This window comes from Cervus canadensis, chromosome 1 (genome assembly GCF_019320065.1).
Source record: "Cervus canadensis isolate Bull #8, Minnesota chromosome 1, ASM1932006v1, whole genome shotgun sequence".
NCBI lineage: Eukaryota > Metazoa > Chordata > Mammalia > Artiodactyla > Cervidae > Cervus > Cervus canadensis.
The window spans coordinates 126,725,640-126,744,778 of NC_057386.1; the positions used below are offsets into that span (position 1 = coordinate 126,725,640).

The 19,139-nt window shown below is 55.8% G+C and overlaps 1 protein-coding gene and 1 long non-coding RNA gene across 2 annotated transcripts in view; both read left to right on the forward strand.

Moving 5' to 3' along the window:
• Nucleotides 1-1,704, forward strand: part of LOC122424569 — a 207,997-nt gene extending 206,293 nt beyond the window's left edge. Inside the window, exons 3-4 of the long non-coding RNA XR_006264477.1 lie at nt 499-589; nt 1,042-1,704. This is a non-coding gene — a long non-coding RNA (uncharacterized LOC122424569). The remainder of the gene's footprint in view (nt 1-498; nt 590-1,041) is intronic.
• A 1,828-nt stretch (nt 1,705-3,532) lies between these two features.
• On the forward strand, nt 3,533-18,860 carry RFLNA (refilin A). Its single transcript, XM_043442514.1, has 3 exons — nt 3,533-4,152; nt 15,407-15,516; nt 17,284-18,860. The coding sequence occupies exons 1-3, from the start codon at nt 3,946-3,948 to the stop codon at nt 17,615-17,617; spliced, it is 651 nt and encodes a 216-aa protein (XP_043298449.1). The 5' UTR covers nt 3,533-3,945; the 3' UTR covers nt 17,618-18,860.
• Nucleotides 18,861-19,139: the final 279 nt, after the last annotated feature.

A 19,139-nucleotide genomic window follows, 5' to 3' on the forward strand; every position in this document is an offset into this window, starting at 1 on the left:
TTTTTTTAGTATTTCTTTATTTCTTTGGCTGCGCCGGGTCACAGTTGTGGTGCACAGGATCGTTGATCTTCATTGTGACATGCAGGGTCTTTAGTGGTGGTGTGTGGGATCTAGTTCCCTGACCAGGGATCAAACCCAGGCCCCCTGCATTGGGAGCTCAGAGTCACAGCTCCTGGACCACCAGGGACATCCCATATCATTCTTAAAATCTACATGTTCCGCATCCTCAGGCAGATAAAGTCCAAATCCTTTAGCCCCACATAGGCATCCCTGCAAACTCGATCTCAGCTTCCACCCACAGCACCTGGCCCAGAGCCTTTACTCCAATCTGGAACGATCCCTCTTCTTGCTCTTCTGGCCTCCTGTGACTGAGATTCCAGCCCCTTTTCCTCCAGAGACCAGCCAAGACAGCCAGCCAGCCAGCCACCCACTACTAGCCCCTGGCTCAAGCTAACTTATGGAAATTTCGGCCTTTTCTCCTCTCTTTGACATTTGCAGACCATCTGGCACAGTGAGAGACAGAAGCTTTTTACAGTACCGGCTTTCAGTGGATGGACAGCCCCCGGCCTGTAGCAGTGGACTTGAATAGGTCAGAGGTCATGGTCACTGGGGTCATTTGTGCGGGCTGCTCATTGGGTGTTTGACATTTGTAGTGCAGTCATGTTTTTCCTGCTGCTGGGTGTATACACATCCCCAGTGTTACTCCAGTTCAGGGGAAGTTGTGTGTGGGTTCAAGGAAACTTCCAGAACCCAAGTGGGCACAGTCGTGAAGGCACCTCTAATAAGCCTGAATGGCACAAGAGAGCCAGGATTGGGGGAGGAGAGTGGGGCACTCGCCTAGAGAACAAAATTTAAGGAAATGTCCCAGGAACTTCCCTGATGTCCCAATGGTTAAGATTCTGAGCTTCCGATGCAGGGGGTATGTGTTCTATCCCTGGTCGGGGAACTAACATCCTGAATAGTACATGGCCAAAAAAAAAAAAGGAAATGTCCCATACTCAGAAATCATGACAAATACTATTTTATTGCAATGTTTTACAGGTCTAACTTGATACAAAAAATTCCAGGTGAGCAACAGAGCAACACGTTAAATAAAGTCAAGATAACTGTTCAAGGATGCAAGTCTGCCCTGCACACTGCCCCCAGCCCCCCACCTGCCCTCGGTGGATGCTACTGCCTGGGATAAGAAGCAGTCAGTTCTTGTCAAAGGTTTTTCTCCAGGGCAGCCCAGCAGTGGATGCAAGCTCTCTTCTGTGGACTCGAGTGGGTGAGCATTTGGGGAAAGTGCATCTTGGAACTTCCCTGGCAGTCCAGTGTTAAGATTATGAGTGTCCTCTGTAAGGGACATGGGTTTGATCTCTGGTTGGTGAACTGAGATCCCACATGCCTTGTGGAGCGGCCAAAAAAAAAAATGAAGAAAAAGAAAGTGCATCTTAATGTGTTCATGTTCTGGAAGGCACAGTCCCCCACTTCTGTCCTGTGAATGATAAGTCACCCATGTGTTTCTGGTCAAGGAGCCTAAGGCTGAGGAATTCCTGTCTTGTACAAGAATTGAAGCAGTCAGTTCTATGGTTTTTTTCCAGAATGCTCCAGATATTCAAAGTTCTGTTTGGGCAGCAGGCTGCCCATGATCTTCCTGGTTGATATGGAAATGGGCTGTAAATTCATGATAACATGTCCGTCTATGCCCCCCCCCACACACACTTGAAGGAAGCTACCCCACCCTTCTGTGCGTTCCTGGAATGAACCTCATTCTCACTTCTGAGAGCACCTTTGTCCTTGGTGTCCCCCACCTGGAAGGCTAATTTTCTTCCTCCAGCTCACATGTAGTTATTCAGGACTCATCCGAAAATGTCACCTTCTCAGAGTCAACTTCCACCAGCACCCCAGCAAGGAAGTGTTCTGCTGATGGTTCTTGCTGGCATTTCCTTGTTAATTTCCTCCCTGAAACTCACAGTGTTGCTTCCCCCACTCATCAGACTGGGCACCCCAGAGCTGGACTATCTTGCTTTTGGGTAGTTCTGAGGTTGAGCCAGGGCTGGGGGCACAGTGGGGGCTTGATCAATCCTGATGGGATGAACATGCTTGAAGGCAGTGCCTTCAGTTTGGGGCTGTCTGAAGAGCAGACACCAAAGAGAAACTAAACTAGTGTATCTGTCCACACTCTCACACCTTCCCTGTGACCTCTGTTCCCTTAGCTAGAATATGAGCCTCTCCCACATTCCTCTGGTCCTTTCAAAGCAACCTGCAGATATCCCTGGGTTCCCTGCTTTCAGAATGGAACGCTGGATCACATGGAGGTGTTGTGGAGTGGCTGAGTGGGTGGGAGCTGAAAAGGTAAGGATCCCCTTTATCAGTCATCTGAAGTCCCCACTTTCAGAATGGAAGGCTGGCTAACCTGGGGATGGTGTAGGAGTGTCTGTGTGGGTAGATGGGTGGGTGGGACCTGGAAATGTAAGGACCCCCTTATCAGTCACCTGAAGAAAGGAAAGCAAGTGCCTTCTCCCTTCCAAGGAAGGAAAACAGGGAAAAGAAGGGTGAGACCTTTGTCAGCGAGCAAGAACCTGCTTGGAAGAAACTAGGCACACAGCAAAATGCTGGAGGATTCATGACATATTTCTAATCTCCAGGCCACCTCCCCCAGCCCCATTTTCACTCAATGCTTTCCATCCGCAAAGGCCCAGTGTGTTGGCCTCGGATGATCGATGACGGAAACACAAGTACCCCTGGCCACTGGTTCCTATCTTAGAAGGTAAACAGAGGGGTGGACAGTCGCGTTGGAAAGAGAGGAGCCAAGGAACGGGTCTTGAAGCCTGGTGAGCGTTTAAGCATCTTGTTTTCGCCCCTTCCGTTGTAAGTTGACATTGACGTTGAAGTCGCTCAGTCGTGTCCGATTCTTTGGGACCCCATGGACTGTAGCTTACCAGGCTCCTCCGTCCATGGAATTTTCCAGGCAAGAGTACTGGAGTGGGTTGCCATTTCCGTTGTAAGTTACAGACTTTTTAAAACAGAGACCTCTGAAGATTCTTTTATTGGGACTTTAGTGAGCGGAAGGAAACCTCGAAAGGTTACATCAGACACGACTACTACTGCTGCTGTTACTTACGATGGCTTGCGGACCCCATGAATCACCCTCCAGTGCTGCCACTGGGGTGTTTATTCCGGCGGCTTGTAGGGCTTCTCAGGTAGCTCGGATGGTAAAGAATCTACCTGCAATGCAGGAGACCCGGGTTCGATCCCTGGGTTGGGAAGATTCGCTGGAGCCGGGATGGCAACCCACTCCAGTATTCTTGCCTGGAGAATCCCCATGGACATAGGAGCCTGGCTGGCTACAGCCCATGGGTTCGCAAAAAGTCAGACACGACTGAGCGACTAAAACACACATAACGTCGAGCTGTGCAGTCCCCGCGGGCGCGGGCTGGCGGAGGCGCCGGCCGGGGCGGTTGCCCACCGCGGAGGAGGCCGGGGGCGGGGTGGGCCGGGAGGAGGAGAGAGGAGGGAGGAGGAGGCGCCTAGAAAAGGAGGCGCGGCCGGGAAGGTGCAGAGAGGGCCCGGCGGCGGCGTGCGCCTCGGGCTGGGCCGGGCCGCGGGCGGTGGAGCGCAGAGACGAGGCCGGGCCCGGCGTGGCTGGAGCGCGGCCAGCAGCGGCGGGCGGGCGGCAGGCCCGGCGTGGCAGCGCGGCGCGGCGGCTGCCCCGAGCGCGCAGAGCCGGGCGCCCGATCGCCGGCCCCTCCTGGACGCGGCGCGCACGGCCCGGCCTGTCGGGGAACCCGGGGGCTCGGGGAGCCCCGGGGCCTGACGCGCCACCTCTCGGCTCTGCCTGCAGGTCCCGGGCGCGCGCAGCCCTCGCCCCACCGCCGCCGCCCGCCCGCCCGCCCCGGGCCCCGGAGCGCGGTGGAGGAGCCCCCCGAGGAGCCGGGGGCCTGCGCCCCGCGCCCCCCAGACATGGTGGGCCACCTGCATCTGCAGGGCATGGAGGAGAGCCTCAAGGAGAAGAGCCGGGAGGGCGTGCTGGACAGCCCCGACTCCGGGCTACCCCCCAGCCCCAGCCCCAGCCCGCCCTTCTACTCTTTGGCGCCTGGCATCCTCGACGCCCGCGCTGGGGGCGCCGGCGCCTCCTCCGAGGCCCCCGGACCCGGCGAGGCCAGAGCGGTAAGCACGCACCTTCGGGCAGAAAGGGGGGCAGTGCCCGCCCCCTCACCCCCAAGGAGACGGGGTACTTCAGGAGCCGGGCCTGGGTCCCTCCCGGCATCCCCCCAGACAAGAAGGTGTCTCAAGAGACAGCCATGCTCCCCAGGTGGGGATCGGAGCGCCTCGGTGGGGGTGGGCCAGCCTGGTCCCTGCAGACCTCTCCCTGGCTGCCGGCCTCTTTAAGGAGTCTTACTATCAGCAGTAAAAGAACAGGGGGTGAGGACCGTCTGAAATACTTAAGAGGTTGGCTTCCCAGAGGTGAGCTGGAGCCCCAGGCCCCAGCAGTGGACCCAGGTTCCCTGTTTACTGCTCCCCTTGGGCTGCCAATGTGAAAGCCTTTTTTTAAACCAAACCCAGACAGGAACCCTTCCTCCTCGGGATTTTGAGGGATGTTGACGTGGAGTTGAGGCGGTGCCTGGGGAAGGCTGGAACCCCAGGTCTGGAGACGCAAGAGTTTTACCCCTTGCCAGAGGCCCTGGGACCTTCAGGTGGACTGCGGGGGTCTCCCCGCTTGGTGGCTGGGCTGAGACTGGGTTCCCCCCACCCCACCCCTTCCGCGGCAGGCGGGAGCCAAGCGGGCGGGATTGGGCGCCTTCTGCTTTGAGGAAGGACAGACAGATCCGGGGGCCGCTCACAGCCCCAGTGGCATCTCCCCGCTCGCGCAGTTCTCTGCATGCTTTAGCGGGTGTACCAGCACGGCTGCAGCCTGGCACCACTTTCCTGGGGCCCCCGGCCCTCAGGGGTCCCTCACAAGGCAGTAAATGCATCCCGCTCGTTGGAAAATCTCCCCAGAACCGAAAGGAATGGTTATCCCACCTCCCGCCCACAGACAGGAATGTCACTGGTGTCTCCCTTGCTCTTTGCTCCGGTGCGTCCCAACCTGGAGAGGGCATGGGAATCTCTGGGAGATATAAAAAAAAAAAAATTCCCATACCCACCTCGTACTTCCAGACATTCTCATTTGATTTATTAGAGGCTGCGAGCTGGACATCAGGATTTTTAAAACCTCCCCAGGCGATCCTAGTGCAGCAAAGTTTGGGAAACACTTGCCTTAGACCAAAATCTTGTGTTGAATTTGAACTTTGGTCTCTCTTTGTGTGTGAGGGGGCGGGAGAGGCATTCCGGACTTCCAGGGATCGATAGGTGTGACCCCGGCTGTTGGCAGTGAAACTGATCCTGTTGTCCGAACGTGCCAACTTTCCTGCACGAGTGTCTCAGACTTGGCACGGTTGAATGGGGGTTATTTGGGCTGCTCGCGTTGAGACTCAGTTCCTCTGGTGTCCTACACAATGGGGCTTGGAGTATGGGGCAGAGAAGCAGGCTTCCCCTTTACTCTTTGGGTCACCCAGAATTTGCTTTATAGAAGGTTTTCTGGATGCTTTTCCTGCCAGCCAGGGGCAGCCACAGGACAGTGCTCCTGGCTTACTTGTCTTGGCTGTCCTGGTTGATTTTATTTTTCCCTCTCCTTGCTAACTAGATGCCAGGTATGGAACTGAGCTGTGTCTTTAATCTTTTTAATTTGGCTTGAGGGCAAGACTTAGGGCTTTGTCTACACAGGTAATGACATCTGCGTTTAGACAGCCTTCCCAGGTGCTAAGAACTGTCCTAAAGCTCTTTACTTCTGCCAACTTATTTCATCTTCTTATCCCTATGAAGTATGTAGGTGCTCTTGTTAGATCCATTTTCCAGAGGGGGAGACTGAGGCTCAGAGAAGTTAGTGACTTTGCTGGATTAGAACCCAGGGAATTGGGCTCCAGAGTCTCTACCCTTAAACCTTCCATTATCCTATTTTTCATTGTGCGGCTAATTAACTATCTGTGTGGGTTTTAAAATTTTATTAAAAAAATTTTTTTAAACATACTTTATTTTTTGGTTTAATATATTTTTTTATTTTTAAATTTTTTATTGGAGTATAGTTGATTGGGGGCTTCCCAGGTGGCGCCAGTGGTAAAGAACCCACCTGCCAATACAGGAGACATAAGAGATGTGGGTTTGATCCCTGGGTCGGGAAGATCCCTTGGAGGGGGAAATGGCAACCTGCTCCAGTATTCTTGCCTGGAGAATCCGAGGGACAGAGGAGCCTGGTGGGCTACAGTCCATAGGGTCACAAAGAGTCAGACACGACTGAAGTGACTTAGCACACACACACACACACACACACACACACACACACACTGAGAATGCTTCCTAGGAACAGATGTAGGCAAAAATACCAGCTGCCAAGCTTGCACAAAAGGACAGAAAGCTCTCCTGTGTTTTGGAGCTGATGGTTTCAAATGCCCAGGAAGATGCTGGCTGCACGCAGGGCCGGGTTTGCTTTGGCACCCCTTGTGGGCCTGGGGTTCAGCCTGGGGTAGACACCTCTGTTCTGACACCCTGTTCCCGGCACTGCCTTCCCGGTCAACATTGGAACCACACGCCCCAGCGGGTGGAGGGGGGCGGGGTGAGCTGCAGTTCTGTCCCCACCCCCAGGTCACTGAGGTCCTCACAGGCTTGTCACCGTATTTATTATGCTGGACGTGCATGTTAAATTTGCTCACCCTCTACAAAGAGGTCCCCTCTCCCCCTACTTTTTTGTGAATAAGTTAAACTTACCTTCTGGACAGTACCGCATGGATGTAGGGTAACTGGCTGGCTGCAACATTGCCCCCCAAGACCTAAAAGGCACTGGGGACCAGGCTGGGTGTGAGTGAACCCCTGACCACCACCCCCCATCTTGACCATAGGTTTTTTCTTTTTTCTTGCCCACTCTTTGAAGCAAAGATGGTAATGTTCCTAGTAATTCTCAAGCCAAAGGAAGATCTGGGAATCATCCCACCAATACTTACTGAGCACCTACTGTATGTCATGCAGTTTTGGGGCTCATGGGTGACACAGTGGTGAACATGATGTCAAAGGTGGTCCCTGCCCCCATAGAACTGGCATTCTAGTGGGAGAGACAGTCATCAACTTAAATACGTGATATAACGCTAGACAGATTGTTAAGTGCCCTTAAAACAGAGATGGGTGCGAGTGGACAGGGTGGTCAGGGAAGTGACAGTTAATGGAAACCAGAAAAAATGAAAGAATGGCCCTCATGGTCATAGGCCTGAATTGAGTGTCAGTTCAAGGGAATGGCCAGTGCAAAGGCCCTGAGGCAGGAGCAAGCCGGCATGGTTGAGTTGCCTCAGTGAGGCCGGCCAGGGCCAACACAGGGACTTGTAGACCCAGCTGAGACCAGAAAGTAAAATTCCATTTGGTCTTTTAAAAATGGACTTGTGACTGGTTGTTGTTTTTTTTTTTTTTTCATTTTTTGAGAGCCTCATGAGTTCCCAGATTCCCCCAAATTTAGAAACCCAAATCAGAGGCTTGACTGAGAGGGACCCGTGTGGAACAGACTCTATGGAGGGTGGAGGGAGGTCTTATCTCCATGTGGTAGGGCCCTGCTTGCCTGCAGGACACTGGGACAGCCAAGGCTGCCTGCCGGGTCAGCCAGGCTCTGCCTGTCAGCTGCATTCATCCTTCAAATATTTAAGCCAGGCTGGGTGAGGGATACAGCCAGGAACAGGACAGAAGCCGTCTGTACCACCTTCAAGCTCCCAGGCCCTGGACCGCTAACTCTTGTGTACTTCCTCCCCCTGCTCCCTGTCCTGCCTGGAGGAGCTGGGGGACTTCGGGGGCATCGTGGGGAGAGGCTTATGTTGCTAGGAGGGCTGAGTGAGTGTGTGTGGCAGACACCCACCCCTCCAAGTTAACCTGGGCAGTTCGGGCAACTAGCCCTGTCCCCTCTTTACCACCCTTAGGGAGAATGCAAATGGCATTGGGATCTCAAGTCATGATCTCTGGGTGCCCACTGGAGGGGACAACCACCATGGGGTGGGGGAGATGAGAGATTACCCACCTGTGGCAGATGAAGGGCTCACCCCCCTGTGACCAGAGGTGGCGGGCTGAGCCGTTACCCCTCAGGTACGGATGTGGATTCCCCAGCAGCCAGTGTTCTGGGCCCTGTCACCCCCATCTCATCTCCTGGGGTCTGTTTATACATCGAATGTATACCTGAGTGGCCCACTGGAGAATTTCCCAAAGGACGAGGTGCTGGTTCCCTGGACTTGGATTCTGAGGGCAGCCCTTGGGGCCAGATCCAGGTAGAATTGGTGATGGGGAGTGGGCTGTCTTTGCCCCATCCTTGAAAATTTCCTGAGGCTGCCGCCCAGCTCTTGGAAATCTTGGTCACAGCCACCTCTTAGGATCTTGGCTGTGTCCCCCAGAGCCCTCCATCTCAGGACACTTGGATTTTCTCATTTCTCTTTTTCTGGTCTGTGATGATGAAACCAAGGATGAGGGCAGAGGGGGAAGGGAGTTAGGAATTTAGGCAGTTAGGGCCCAGGATTGGGAAGGATGTATGAAGAAATGAATGGATGGATGGACAGATGGGAGGATGGGCAGATGAATGCATACATGGACAGAAGGATGGATGGACAAATGGATGGATGAATGGATAAATGGACAGATGGGTGAATAAATGGACAATGGATGGATGGATGGACACATGGATGGATGGATGCATAGACAGAAGGGTGGATGGGTAGATGGATGGATGGATGAATGGGATGGACAGATGAGTGGATGGACAAATGAAGAGAAAAATGGAAGGTTAGGTGTATGGACAGGCGGACTGTGAAGACAAGGTGAGCCTCCTGGCCCCCTAGTAGGCCCGCAGGTGTGTCCCTGACCAGCACAGTTGCCTGAGCAGGGTCAGGGGAAGAGAACCAGGTGTGTCAGGCCACGGAGGGAGGAGCCTGTGTGAAGGAAGAAAGGCTGTGAGGAGCCAGAAACCCTGGCGCCTCCTTTCAGCCCCCGTCTGCTTAATCCTGGACAAAGCGGCCTCCAGCGGAAACCCCGCGACCTCTCTGACAGCCCCGCTTCTCTGTGAAAGGCTCACCTGTCTAAGAAGCTACACCTGGAGCTTTAGTGTGAAGAGAAGACAAACAGGCCCTCGTCCTGCCAGCTGCTCTAGGGGTGAGGGGGCAATCAGGAGCCAGCATCCTGGGAAAGTGGCACCCGGCAGAGGGCCGCCCGGAGATGGGTCTGTCCTTCTCGCCCTTGGGACTCAGGCCTCCCTTTCGGGGGAGGGATATGGTACAAAGGGGCCCCAAGTCTGAGACCCAGGTGTCAGCAGGCCCACCATCCCTCCAGAGGTTCTAGGGGAGAATCCACCCATGCGCCTGTCCCAGCTTCTGGTGGTGGCTGCCAGCCTTGGTGTGCCTCGACTTGTTGACACACGCCCCCGTCCCCATGTGACCTTCTTCCCTCTGTATATCCCGTGTCCAAAGCTCCCTCTTTTTATAAGGACACCAGCCGTACTGAATCAGGCCCCACCCCCACCCAGTGGGACCTCATCTTAACTTGCTCTTCCTTACTTAAAAACCTTATTTCCAAAGAGGGTCACACCCCAGGTCCCAGCAGTTAAGATGTGAACATACTTTTGCGGGGGCTTCCCTGGTGGCTCAGACGGTAAAGAATCTGCCTGCAATGCAGGAGCCCCGGGTTCAATCCCTGGGTTGGGAAGATCTTGAGAAGGGAATGGCAACCCACTCCAATATTCTTGCCTGGAGAATCCCATGGACAGAGGAGCCTGGTGGACTACATACAGTCCATGGGGTCACTGAGAGTCAGACAGGACTGAGTGACTCACATGCACACATATACTTCTGTGGGGGTCACAAGCCAACCCAGCACCCTCCTGTCGCTTGGGCCCCTCTGGTCACTTGTCTTGGGGAGCGGCCCGTCCTTCAGCCCCGCCTCTGACCTGTGATCTACGGCTTTGCTCAGGTCCCCTCTCTGAGTGTCAGCCCCTGGACCATTTGGGGTGTCCTTGGCTCCCCCAGCCTGGCCCCGCTCACCTCCTCTGTTGTGCCATGTTGAGCAAGTAGCCTTTGGGAGCCGCGTGCCCCCGCTGCTGCCCCGTCCCACACCAACCCAGAACTGACCATCAATCCCCAAGGCCTTTTGTAAAAGGGATGAGGATTCTTGGGGCATAAATAACCCCTTCTTGAATCGCTTTCCTCATGAGTGAAGGCTAATGCCCACTTAGCCCACCATGGGAACTTTTGGTCTCAACTCCCCAAACACGCTGAAGATCATCAGTTTAATTCTGATTGCAGTAGAAGCCGTGGCCCCCAGCGAGGTGAGCGGCCTTGAGAAGGGCCATTTCAGCACTCACAAAGGTTCCCCATGGCTTTGATGAGGATGCCCCACCCGCATGCCAGTATGGGGTCTCCCTGGATCCTTCCTCCTGCCACTCACTCTCCACTGATGGGGGCTTGATACCCCCTGACTGAGCAGAAAGTTTCGTGGGGCACACGTGGTTCTAGCCACATTCCATGCAGTGGGCAGGTGGGGGACCGCCGTGGGTCACCTGGCTGGGGACAAACGCCCCTGTGCTGTCCCTAGCTGTCCCTGCCAGCCAGGCTGGGACCCCCGGTCGGGCTGGGCTGTCAGCACGTGGCACAGAGCTCTCACAGCCCAGCAGCGCTTATCTTTCGTTGGCGTCCTGTGGGCCGCGCTGTGTACAGCAGCCAGAGACGCGGAGCGCTCCAGACGCCCATGTGTATTTTTACTCCCAGTATTTATCCTCGCACATGAATCACTGGGCGAGGCGGGTGGGGCCTGGCGGGCAGAGGGCAGCCGCGGCCCACTGCTCTCTGGGTCTTGCTTTCTCTGAAGTCCTCCCTGGTCCCCACACAGACGCTCGGCCTGCCCAGGAGACCAGGGAGCCAGGCCAGCCCCCTCCCCAGGCTAGAACGGGGCTCTTCTGGTTCCCAGAAGGAGTTGGGGGCTGGTCCAACTGTGTTACCATCCTAGGGTGGAGGGCGTGGTGTTTGGGAGATAGGGATCCAGCCTTCAGCCTTTCCGCTCCTCTGCCCTGGAGGCTCAGCTGCTTTTCCTCTGGCCCTGCCCCCCAGGGCTTCAAGGGGCCCCAAGGAAACTAGCCAGCCTGTACCTGGGCACCCCGGACTGTGGGCCTCACAAATGGCACAATCCCATTGTACAGATGGGCAAACTAAGGCACAGTGAGCAGGTTCCCTGGGCACAGGGGTCTCTTGGTGGGTCCTCTTCAGAGTGGAGCAAGCACCTGGGCCTTTGGGGGAACAAGCTGGCCTGTGGCTGCCCCCGGGGTTGGGGAGTGGTGAGGGGAGCAGGGTGCCTGGGAGTGTTCGCTCCACGTGGCCTGGGCCAGGCGAGCAGGTGCAGCAGCAGAAGGGGTCCTGTGGGCCCATGAGCCGCAGCCCCCCGGCAGCCCGCCCTCACCCTGGTGGCTCCCATGGGAGTGGCTGGGGGATGGGGGGGTGGTGAGCTGCTTTTGCAGGGTCGGCGGCTTGCCTTCCTGGCCCGCCATCATAGCTGTAAGACTGAGCCCCGAGCTTCTGGGGCCAGGCGGGCAGCTGCGGGGCATCTAGGAGCTTCGAGGAGCCCAGTGAGGATGGCCTTCAGCTGTCCTGTGGCCCAGGTCCCTGGATGCCAGCCTCCGTCTGGGTTTTCAGTGGCTTCCACCAGCTCTTGTATGGGGTGGGACGGATTTTAGCTGTTTTTCACCAGGGCCCTTGGGACGTGATGCCCAGAGCGCCAGCTTCTTGGCCCAGCCTGTGAGGTCAGCCTAGTCCCTTCTGCTGGCAGCCAGTCAGGGAGTGAAATCTGGCCAGAATAGGGCCCCAAACATGTATTCAGCTCTCATCAGGAGGCTTGAGTGAACCTGAGAGGGATGGTGGTACCCGGTTCTTCATTACCTCCCAAAGAAGGCCTCCCTGCTTCTGAGCTTGGGAACTGTTCTTTTCATAGGGGTGGGGGTGTGGTGGGGGTGGGGTGGGTGATGAAAACCAGTGGCAGGCTACCCCTTCCTTCCTCTACCCTTCCACCTAGAGACGCCACCGAAAAGCTTAGCACCCACACCCGCAGCCCCTTGCATGCCTGCATCATCCTCTGTCCTCTTCTGTGTCCACAAGACGAATCCTGGGAGGCACTGTGACTCATCCAACCCACACAGGATCTGGCACACAGTAGGTGTTCAGCACACAGTAGGTGCTCAGCAAACCACTGCACACACTTGGGGGAGTGCCATACTTCAGATAGGGAATGGCTCACCACTCCAGGATTCTTGCCTGGAGAATCCCATGCACAGAGGAGCCTGGCGGGCTACAGTCCATAGGGTCGCAAAGAGTCAGAAACGACTGAGTGACTAACATGTTCACTTTCATACTTCAGAGAGTCTTGCAGGGAAAGAGCATGGTCATGGAGTTTTATAGCTGAGGACATCAAGTCATGGAGTTTTATAGCTGAGGTCAGTGTTGAGTTCACAGAGCCATGGAGAACACCAGAAGTTCCAAAATCTTGTCACTTCTAAGAATTATTTTCTTTCTTTAAAATTTTGACTGTGCTGCATAGCTTGTGGGATCTTAGTTCCCCGACCAGGGATTGAACCAGGGCCCTCAGCAGTGAGTGTGGAATCTTAACCATTGGACCACCTGGGAATTCCCATCACTATTTTATTTTTAAACTTAAATCTCCTGAATGATGCATGCTTGCTTCTGGCAGGTCAGAGCAGGGTTGTCCCAAGCTTAAAAACGGGGTGTGGATTGTACCTCTCTCTGGAGAGGAACCCCTACCCCTGCCTCTTGACCCTTTATGAAAAGCATTCAGAATACAAGCCCACTCTTACACAGAGCTTCCTCAGTAGACACAGTCCCACTCATTTACACATTTTGAATCCTTCAGTCCTCACTATGGCCTGTGAGGCAGGTGCTTCTGTCACCCCACTTCAGGGACCAGGAAGCTGCAACCCCGAATGGGGAGTTGCTTGCCAGGTCACATGATGTATTAGCCCCTATCGCTGCTCTAACAAATGGCCACACACGTAGTGGCTTAAAACAACTCGGACCCAATACCTTACAGTTCCAGGGACTTCCCTGGTGGTCCAGTGGGTAAGAATCTGCCTACCAATGCAGGGGACGTGGATTCTATCCTTGGTCAGGGAACTGAGATCCCACATGCCGTCAGGCAACCAAGCCCACGCGCCATAGCTAGAGAAGGCTGAGCGCCGCAACGAACAGCACGTGTGCTGTGAGAAAGACCCAGCACAGCCAAAAATAAATAAGTAAAATAAAAATAAATGTAAAGAATACCTTACAGTTCCAAAGGCCAGCCGTCTAAAATGGGTCTCACAGGCTATTAATAAAAGCAAGGATTTGGGCAAGGCATCCTTTCTGGGACCTTCCCAGCTGGCTCTAGTGGTAAAGAACCCGCTTGCCAAAGCAGGAGACATAAGAGATGCAGATTCGATCCCTGGGTTGGGAAGATCCCCTGGAGGAGGGCATGGCAACCCACTCTAGTATCCTTGCTTGGAGAATCCCCATGGACAGAGGAGTCTGGCAGGCTATACAGTCTATAGGGTCGCACAGAGTCGGACACAACTAAAGCGCCTGAGCACACTCCCATGCATCCTTTCCAAATGCTCTAGGGGAGAATCCTTGCCTTTCCCACCTTCTAGGGGCTGCCCACGTTCCTTGGCTGGTGGTCCCATCCTCCGTCCTTAAGACAGCAGGGTAATGTCTTCAATCTTTCTGACTCTGACCTGTCCCTCCCTCTTTCCCTTATAAGGACCATTGTGATGATGGGGGGGTGGGGTGGGCACTGGATACTCCATGACACTGGATACTCAAGATCCTTAATCACACCTACAAAGTCCCTTTTGCCCTGTAAGGTTGCACATTCCTCGGAACTGGGCATTAGAACCTCACATTTTGGGAGACGTTATTCTACCTGCCACAGCCAGCAAAGGAGAGATGGGGCTACCCTGAGGACAGCTGCTGGGGGCCTGTGGGGAACCCCTTGTTTGTCCAGGTCTTGGGTATTTTCTTCCTGTGGTTCTTCATTGGCCTGTGTTCTGGGGACACTGTGATCAGCTGAGGAGGCGACTTCAGTATTCATAGGCAGATAGCAGATTAAAAGATGGGCATGGGGCTGGCTCAGGGGCTCACAAGTGTGTGTGGGAGCAGTGTGCTGCTTTGCACATGTGAGGTCCTGCCTTTGGACAGCACGGGGTCCGTGCCAGGCACTGGGGATAGAGTGGTCCGCTGGTCCTGAATCTTAAGGAGCTCATGGTCTGGGGGAGACAGACACACATAGGGGCCGCAGCAATGGAGAACAGCAGATGGGAGCTCCAGGGACCCCACAGAGGATGGTCGGGAAGACAGGAAGCTGGTTTCTGAGTTGCCGCCTTAGACCAAGTGAGAGAGAAAGAAAAGGACATTCCTAGTACCGAGAACAGCATAAACCAAGGCGCAGAGGCAGCCTGGGGCGTGGCCAAGACTAGCGGAATGTGGGCCTGGATGGGAGGCTGTGTGATCCTGTGCATGAGAGCAAGCTTGCTCTGAGCACGGGGTGACAGGTCAGGTCTTGGGGCTACAGCGCCAGTCTTGTGGGTGTGAGAGGCAGTGGGGGACACGGGCGAGGGCACAGGCTTTGCAGCTAGACCACCAGCTCTGCCCCTTCCTAGCTGTGTGGCCTCAGGCAAGTTACCTGTCCACTCTGGGCTTCAGTTTTAGCATCTATATAACAGGGGTGCTAGTAACAGCTCCGTCCCATGAGTGAATGAATGGATATGTGGGGGTGCTCAGAGCAGTGCCTGGTGCAGTTCACGCTCGAAGAGTGTCCACTACTGTGATTCCTCATCCAGGTGAGGTCAAAGAGGACCTTGTGAAGGATTTGAATGAGGGACCCACAGCCATGCACCAAGAAGGGCTGGGAACTCTTGCCTTGATGAGTGCGGTTTTCAGCCCATCACAGAGCTCCGTCCTGCCATGTCACCCTGGGGGGCAGCTTGAGAAGCTTGGGCTCAGGGGCTCCTTGAGAGGGTTCTCAGTTCTACAGGGCCCTGAGCCTGGCTCTTGGGGCTCAGGTGGGCTGGGCGCTGTAAAAAGAGACCATGACCACGTCCCCTTATAGTGACGCCTGAGAACTGGGTGGTTAGGGGAGCAGGCCGGTGGGTGAGTGGGCATCAGAGTGCTTAGACTCCGCAGAAGGACGCTGGGGTGGGCTTCCTGATGGACCCCAGAAGCAGGCTTCCAGAAAAGCCAGGACTGGAAGGGTGTGGGGAGCTCCTCTTGAGTCCAGCGGGGAGCTGAGGCCGTAGTGCCGAAGGGCTGCTCACGTGACCCTGTGTCCCTGGCTATCCCCACAGCCCCCCGCCCACCCCCCAAGCACCCCGGCGCGAGAGATGAGGCCCCGGATGCTGCCTGTGTTCTTTGGGGAGAGCATTGAGGTGAACCCGGAACCCACACCGGAGATCCGGTGAGTGGGGCTGCTGGGCTGGGTAGGGGTGGGGTAGGCGTGGGGTGGGGTAGGCGTGGGGTGGGATGGGTCGGGGGCCAGGCTGGGGGTCTCGGCAGGGTCCCCTCGCTCCAGGCAGCCCTTCTGGGTGATGCTCCCTGAGGAGGCATGGCTGTGATTTGGAGAGACTCTGTGGCCTTTGCTGTCCACACCCTCCATCTCCCCGTCCCAGGCCCCCATTTGACCGTTTCCACACTAACTTCACCCCCAACCTGGCTGATTGTTATTTTAAATTTGCCCCTTTATCCCCCAAGGAGCCGTTGCCCTGAAGTGTGTTAGGTGCCCTCCCATGCACAGGGTGTCTCAAGTGGCACCTGCAGCGCTTCTGAGTTAAGGTGCCCAAAGGCCTTGATGCTGGGAAAGACTGAGAGCAGGAGAAGGGGGCAACAGAGGATGAGATGGTTGGATGGCATCACCGACTCAATGGACATGAGTTTGAGCAAGCTCTGGGAGATAGTGAAGGACAGGGAAGCCTGGCGTGCTGCAGTCCATAGGGTCACAAAGAGTCGGACACAACTGAACAACAACCTCGCCCCCTCTGGTGCTTTTCTCCAGCCATCTGCCCTCCTGAGAGGGCTTCTGGGGCTCAGGCTTCCAGAAGGTGGAGTCTAGGGTCCGTGGGTCTGGCCCCCATATCCTTGGGATGCTCAGATGGATTTGTTCACATCACTCTAGCCTGGCCATGGGTGTGGGACCCACTGCCTCCTGTTCCTCCAGCTCTGGATATGATCGCAGGAGACAAACGGGTCCACTTTAAAGAATTTTCTGCCCAAAAAGTCCTCCTTTTTAGTTTTTATTATCAGAGGCCCCAGCCAGGGTGGTTGCAGGCTGCCTGGGCTCTTGTGAGTCTGCTTCCCTCCCCTCATGGATTACCTGTGGGATCCAGTGGGGAAGGAGACAGGTGAAGCCCCCGCTCCCCACTACTTTACCTTCCAGTGTGATGATCTGGGAGCAGAGCTGGGGGATGCTAAGCAGTTGGCCACTCATAACGGGGTCACCCCTGGAGGAGGGCATGGCAACCCACTCCAGTACTCTTGCCTGGAGAATCCCATGGACAGAGGACCCTGGCGGGCTACAGTCTATGGGGTCGCAAAGAGTCAGACACGACCGGGCGACTAAGCCCAGGGCAGCGCAAGGGGCTCACTCATCTAGAGGAGCCAATGCTACTCTGGGGGAACTTATTTTGATAAAATTTCAAACGTAAAGAAAGTTGCAGGAAGAGTATAGGCGACCCCGGTTGAACTGATTCCTTGCTGTTTCCATATTGCCCCGTTGGCTTGAATATCCACATGCTCTCACTCATTCTACATAAACAAAACATTTTTTCTGACCTGTTTGAGAGGAGGATGACGACACCCTGACCTCGAACCTCTAAATAACTCCAGCCGGTGTCCTTCCTGAGAACAGGGACATCCTCTCACATAATGACGGTCTGCTTGCCAAAATCGGATCAGCTAAAGCCAAAAACACGACCACTGCCTAGTCCAATTCCGCCCATTGTCCCCAAATGTACTTTTATGGCCTATTTTTAATCCCAGTCCAGGAGGGGCACGTGTGAAATATATAGTTGTCCAGTTTCTTGAGTCTCCTCCGAGTCGGCAGGGTCCCTTCTTTGTCCTTTTGACCTTGACATTTTGCAAGAGCCCAGGCTGCTCCATGTTCACCTTGCCCTCTGATCGTGACCTGACTGCCCGGCCCTGAGCTTACCCCTGTCCTCCCCTCCACCAGCTGCAATTCTGAGGTCAAGTATGCATCGGAGAAGCACTTCCGGGACAAGGTCTTCTACGTGCCGGTGCCGACGGTCACGGCCTACAGTGAGACGATTGTGGCCACGCCCAACTGCACGTGGCGTAACTACCGCAGCCAGCTGACCCTGGAGCCGCGACCCCGCGCCCTGCGCTTCCGCAGCACCACCATCATCTTCCCCAAGTGTGCCAGCAACTCCTTCCGCACCACCCTGCACCTCAGCCTGGGCCGGCCCCGCTGCTGGTTCACAGCCAGCGTGCAGCTGCAGCTGTGCCCGCGCCCCGGGCCCGGCCTCCAGGGCCCCGCGCCCCTCTGACCCGCAGCCCGGCCCCGGTGGCGGCGGCGTCGCGGCGAACCAGGGCCATCCCTGGGGCGGCCGGAGGATGGACTCTGCTATTGGGAGGGACCCTGGGGTGTGTCTTACCCCGGCCGCTGGGGCTCACCCAATAAACACATCTATTTTATCAGCACCTATGTGGGGAGGCAGCTTGGGCCTGGCTCTCAGAGGAGCAGGGGGTGGGGGCAGGTGGATAGGTGGCGATGGAAAGAAGAAGGCACGTGTCCTTGGCTGCCCCTGAGGCGGGGACACCCCGAGCATGGGCAGGATGGAGGCATCCCAGCCTTGGCCACACGGGAGGGAAGAAGGGGGCCATTCAGACACCCAGCGGCCCTGGAGGAGGCTGTTTCCAAAACGAGCCTTTCAAATGCATGCAGCTTAACGCCCAGAGCCGTAGCCCGGCAACCTCCGGCGGATGGTGGGCCAGGAGACTGGGTGAAAGCTGGATGCCAATGCCAGGGCCAGAGTGGGCTGTGTCTGGGGAGCCGCCAGGAGGAGCCCTGCCCACACCACACTGTCCCGGTTGCCCGTGCCCCAGGGCAGAGGATGGAGGGCCCAGCCTGTCTGCACCGCAGCCTTTCAGCGCCGTGTCCAGAGCCTCACCCACAGGGCAGCTTGCTAACCTCTGTCCGCCGACGCCTTCAGGACCAGGACTCGGGAACATCAGAGCCCTGGAGCCAGGTGCCAAGGGGAGGCGTCTAAGCTCTTGGAAATGACCACCACCACCTGCCAGCCGTCAGCTTAAAGAGATTCTGTGGGGCCCGGCTGCCCTCGCGCAGGCCTTCCCCTCCTACTGTGATGACTCAGCAATGGCCGGTGCTGTAGGGCTCACAGCACACATGCAAGGTCAGGGAGGAAGACGTGAGACCCCTGTGCTCCCTGGGAAGAGCCAGGACATGTGGGGGCAGGGGCCACGACCTGGGGCTGCTCAGCACCAGTGACCCAAAAGCCCCCCAACGTGGCCACAGAGATGCCCTCAGATTGGACCCTTAGGTGGGGGTTACCCCGACATTCCCCTGGCTTCCCCCCTAAGATGGGGCTTTAGTTCCCTCGCTGGGGAGAAGGGCAACTTGGAGCTCACATTCAGGAGAGGCAAGGTGATTGGTGTATTTTTATATAACTACACAGACTGTGCGTGGTCTCTCCACAAAGATGCTTTCTGATTAACAAAGAAATAACTTAAGAAACAACTGATTATCTTAATAAAATGTGCAAACTCAAAGAGGTTCCTTCTTCCGTGCTTCCAAGACTTTTGGATGCCCCAGGAGGGGGTGGTATTCACGGGCTCATGGTCCCTCCTGGCTGCTCACAGGGGACAGGAAGACACTCGGAAGGGTCAGAGCCCTATGCTAGCACCCCCTTCCCCATACACAGCTTCAGGGTGCACCAGCTCCACCTAGGAGCTAGGAAATTAATGCAGAGGGCCAGGCCCCACGCTGGGACTTGGTCTGGGGCTGATTCCAAAGAAAGTCCTGGCAATCTGAATATTTGATGCTCCCAT

What these genes read in the sequence shown, in the direction of transcription:
- RFLNA (XM_043442514.1), top strand. Translation starts at nt 3,946, where the DNA reads ATGGTGGGCCACCTGCATCTGCAGGGCATGGAGGAGAGCCTCAAGGAG. An exon ending in GACCCGGCGAGGCCAGAGCG is followed by an intron (nt 4,153 to 15,406) that starts GTAAGCACGCAC and finishes CTATCCCCACAG; the next exon opens with CCCCCCGCCCACCCCCCAAG. An exon ending in GAACCCACACCGGAGATCCG is followed by an intron (nt 15,517 to 17,283) that starts GTGAGTGGGGCT and finishes CCCCTCCACCAG; the next exon opens with CTGCAATTCTGAGGTCAAGT.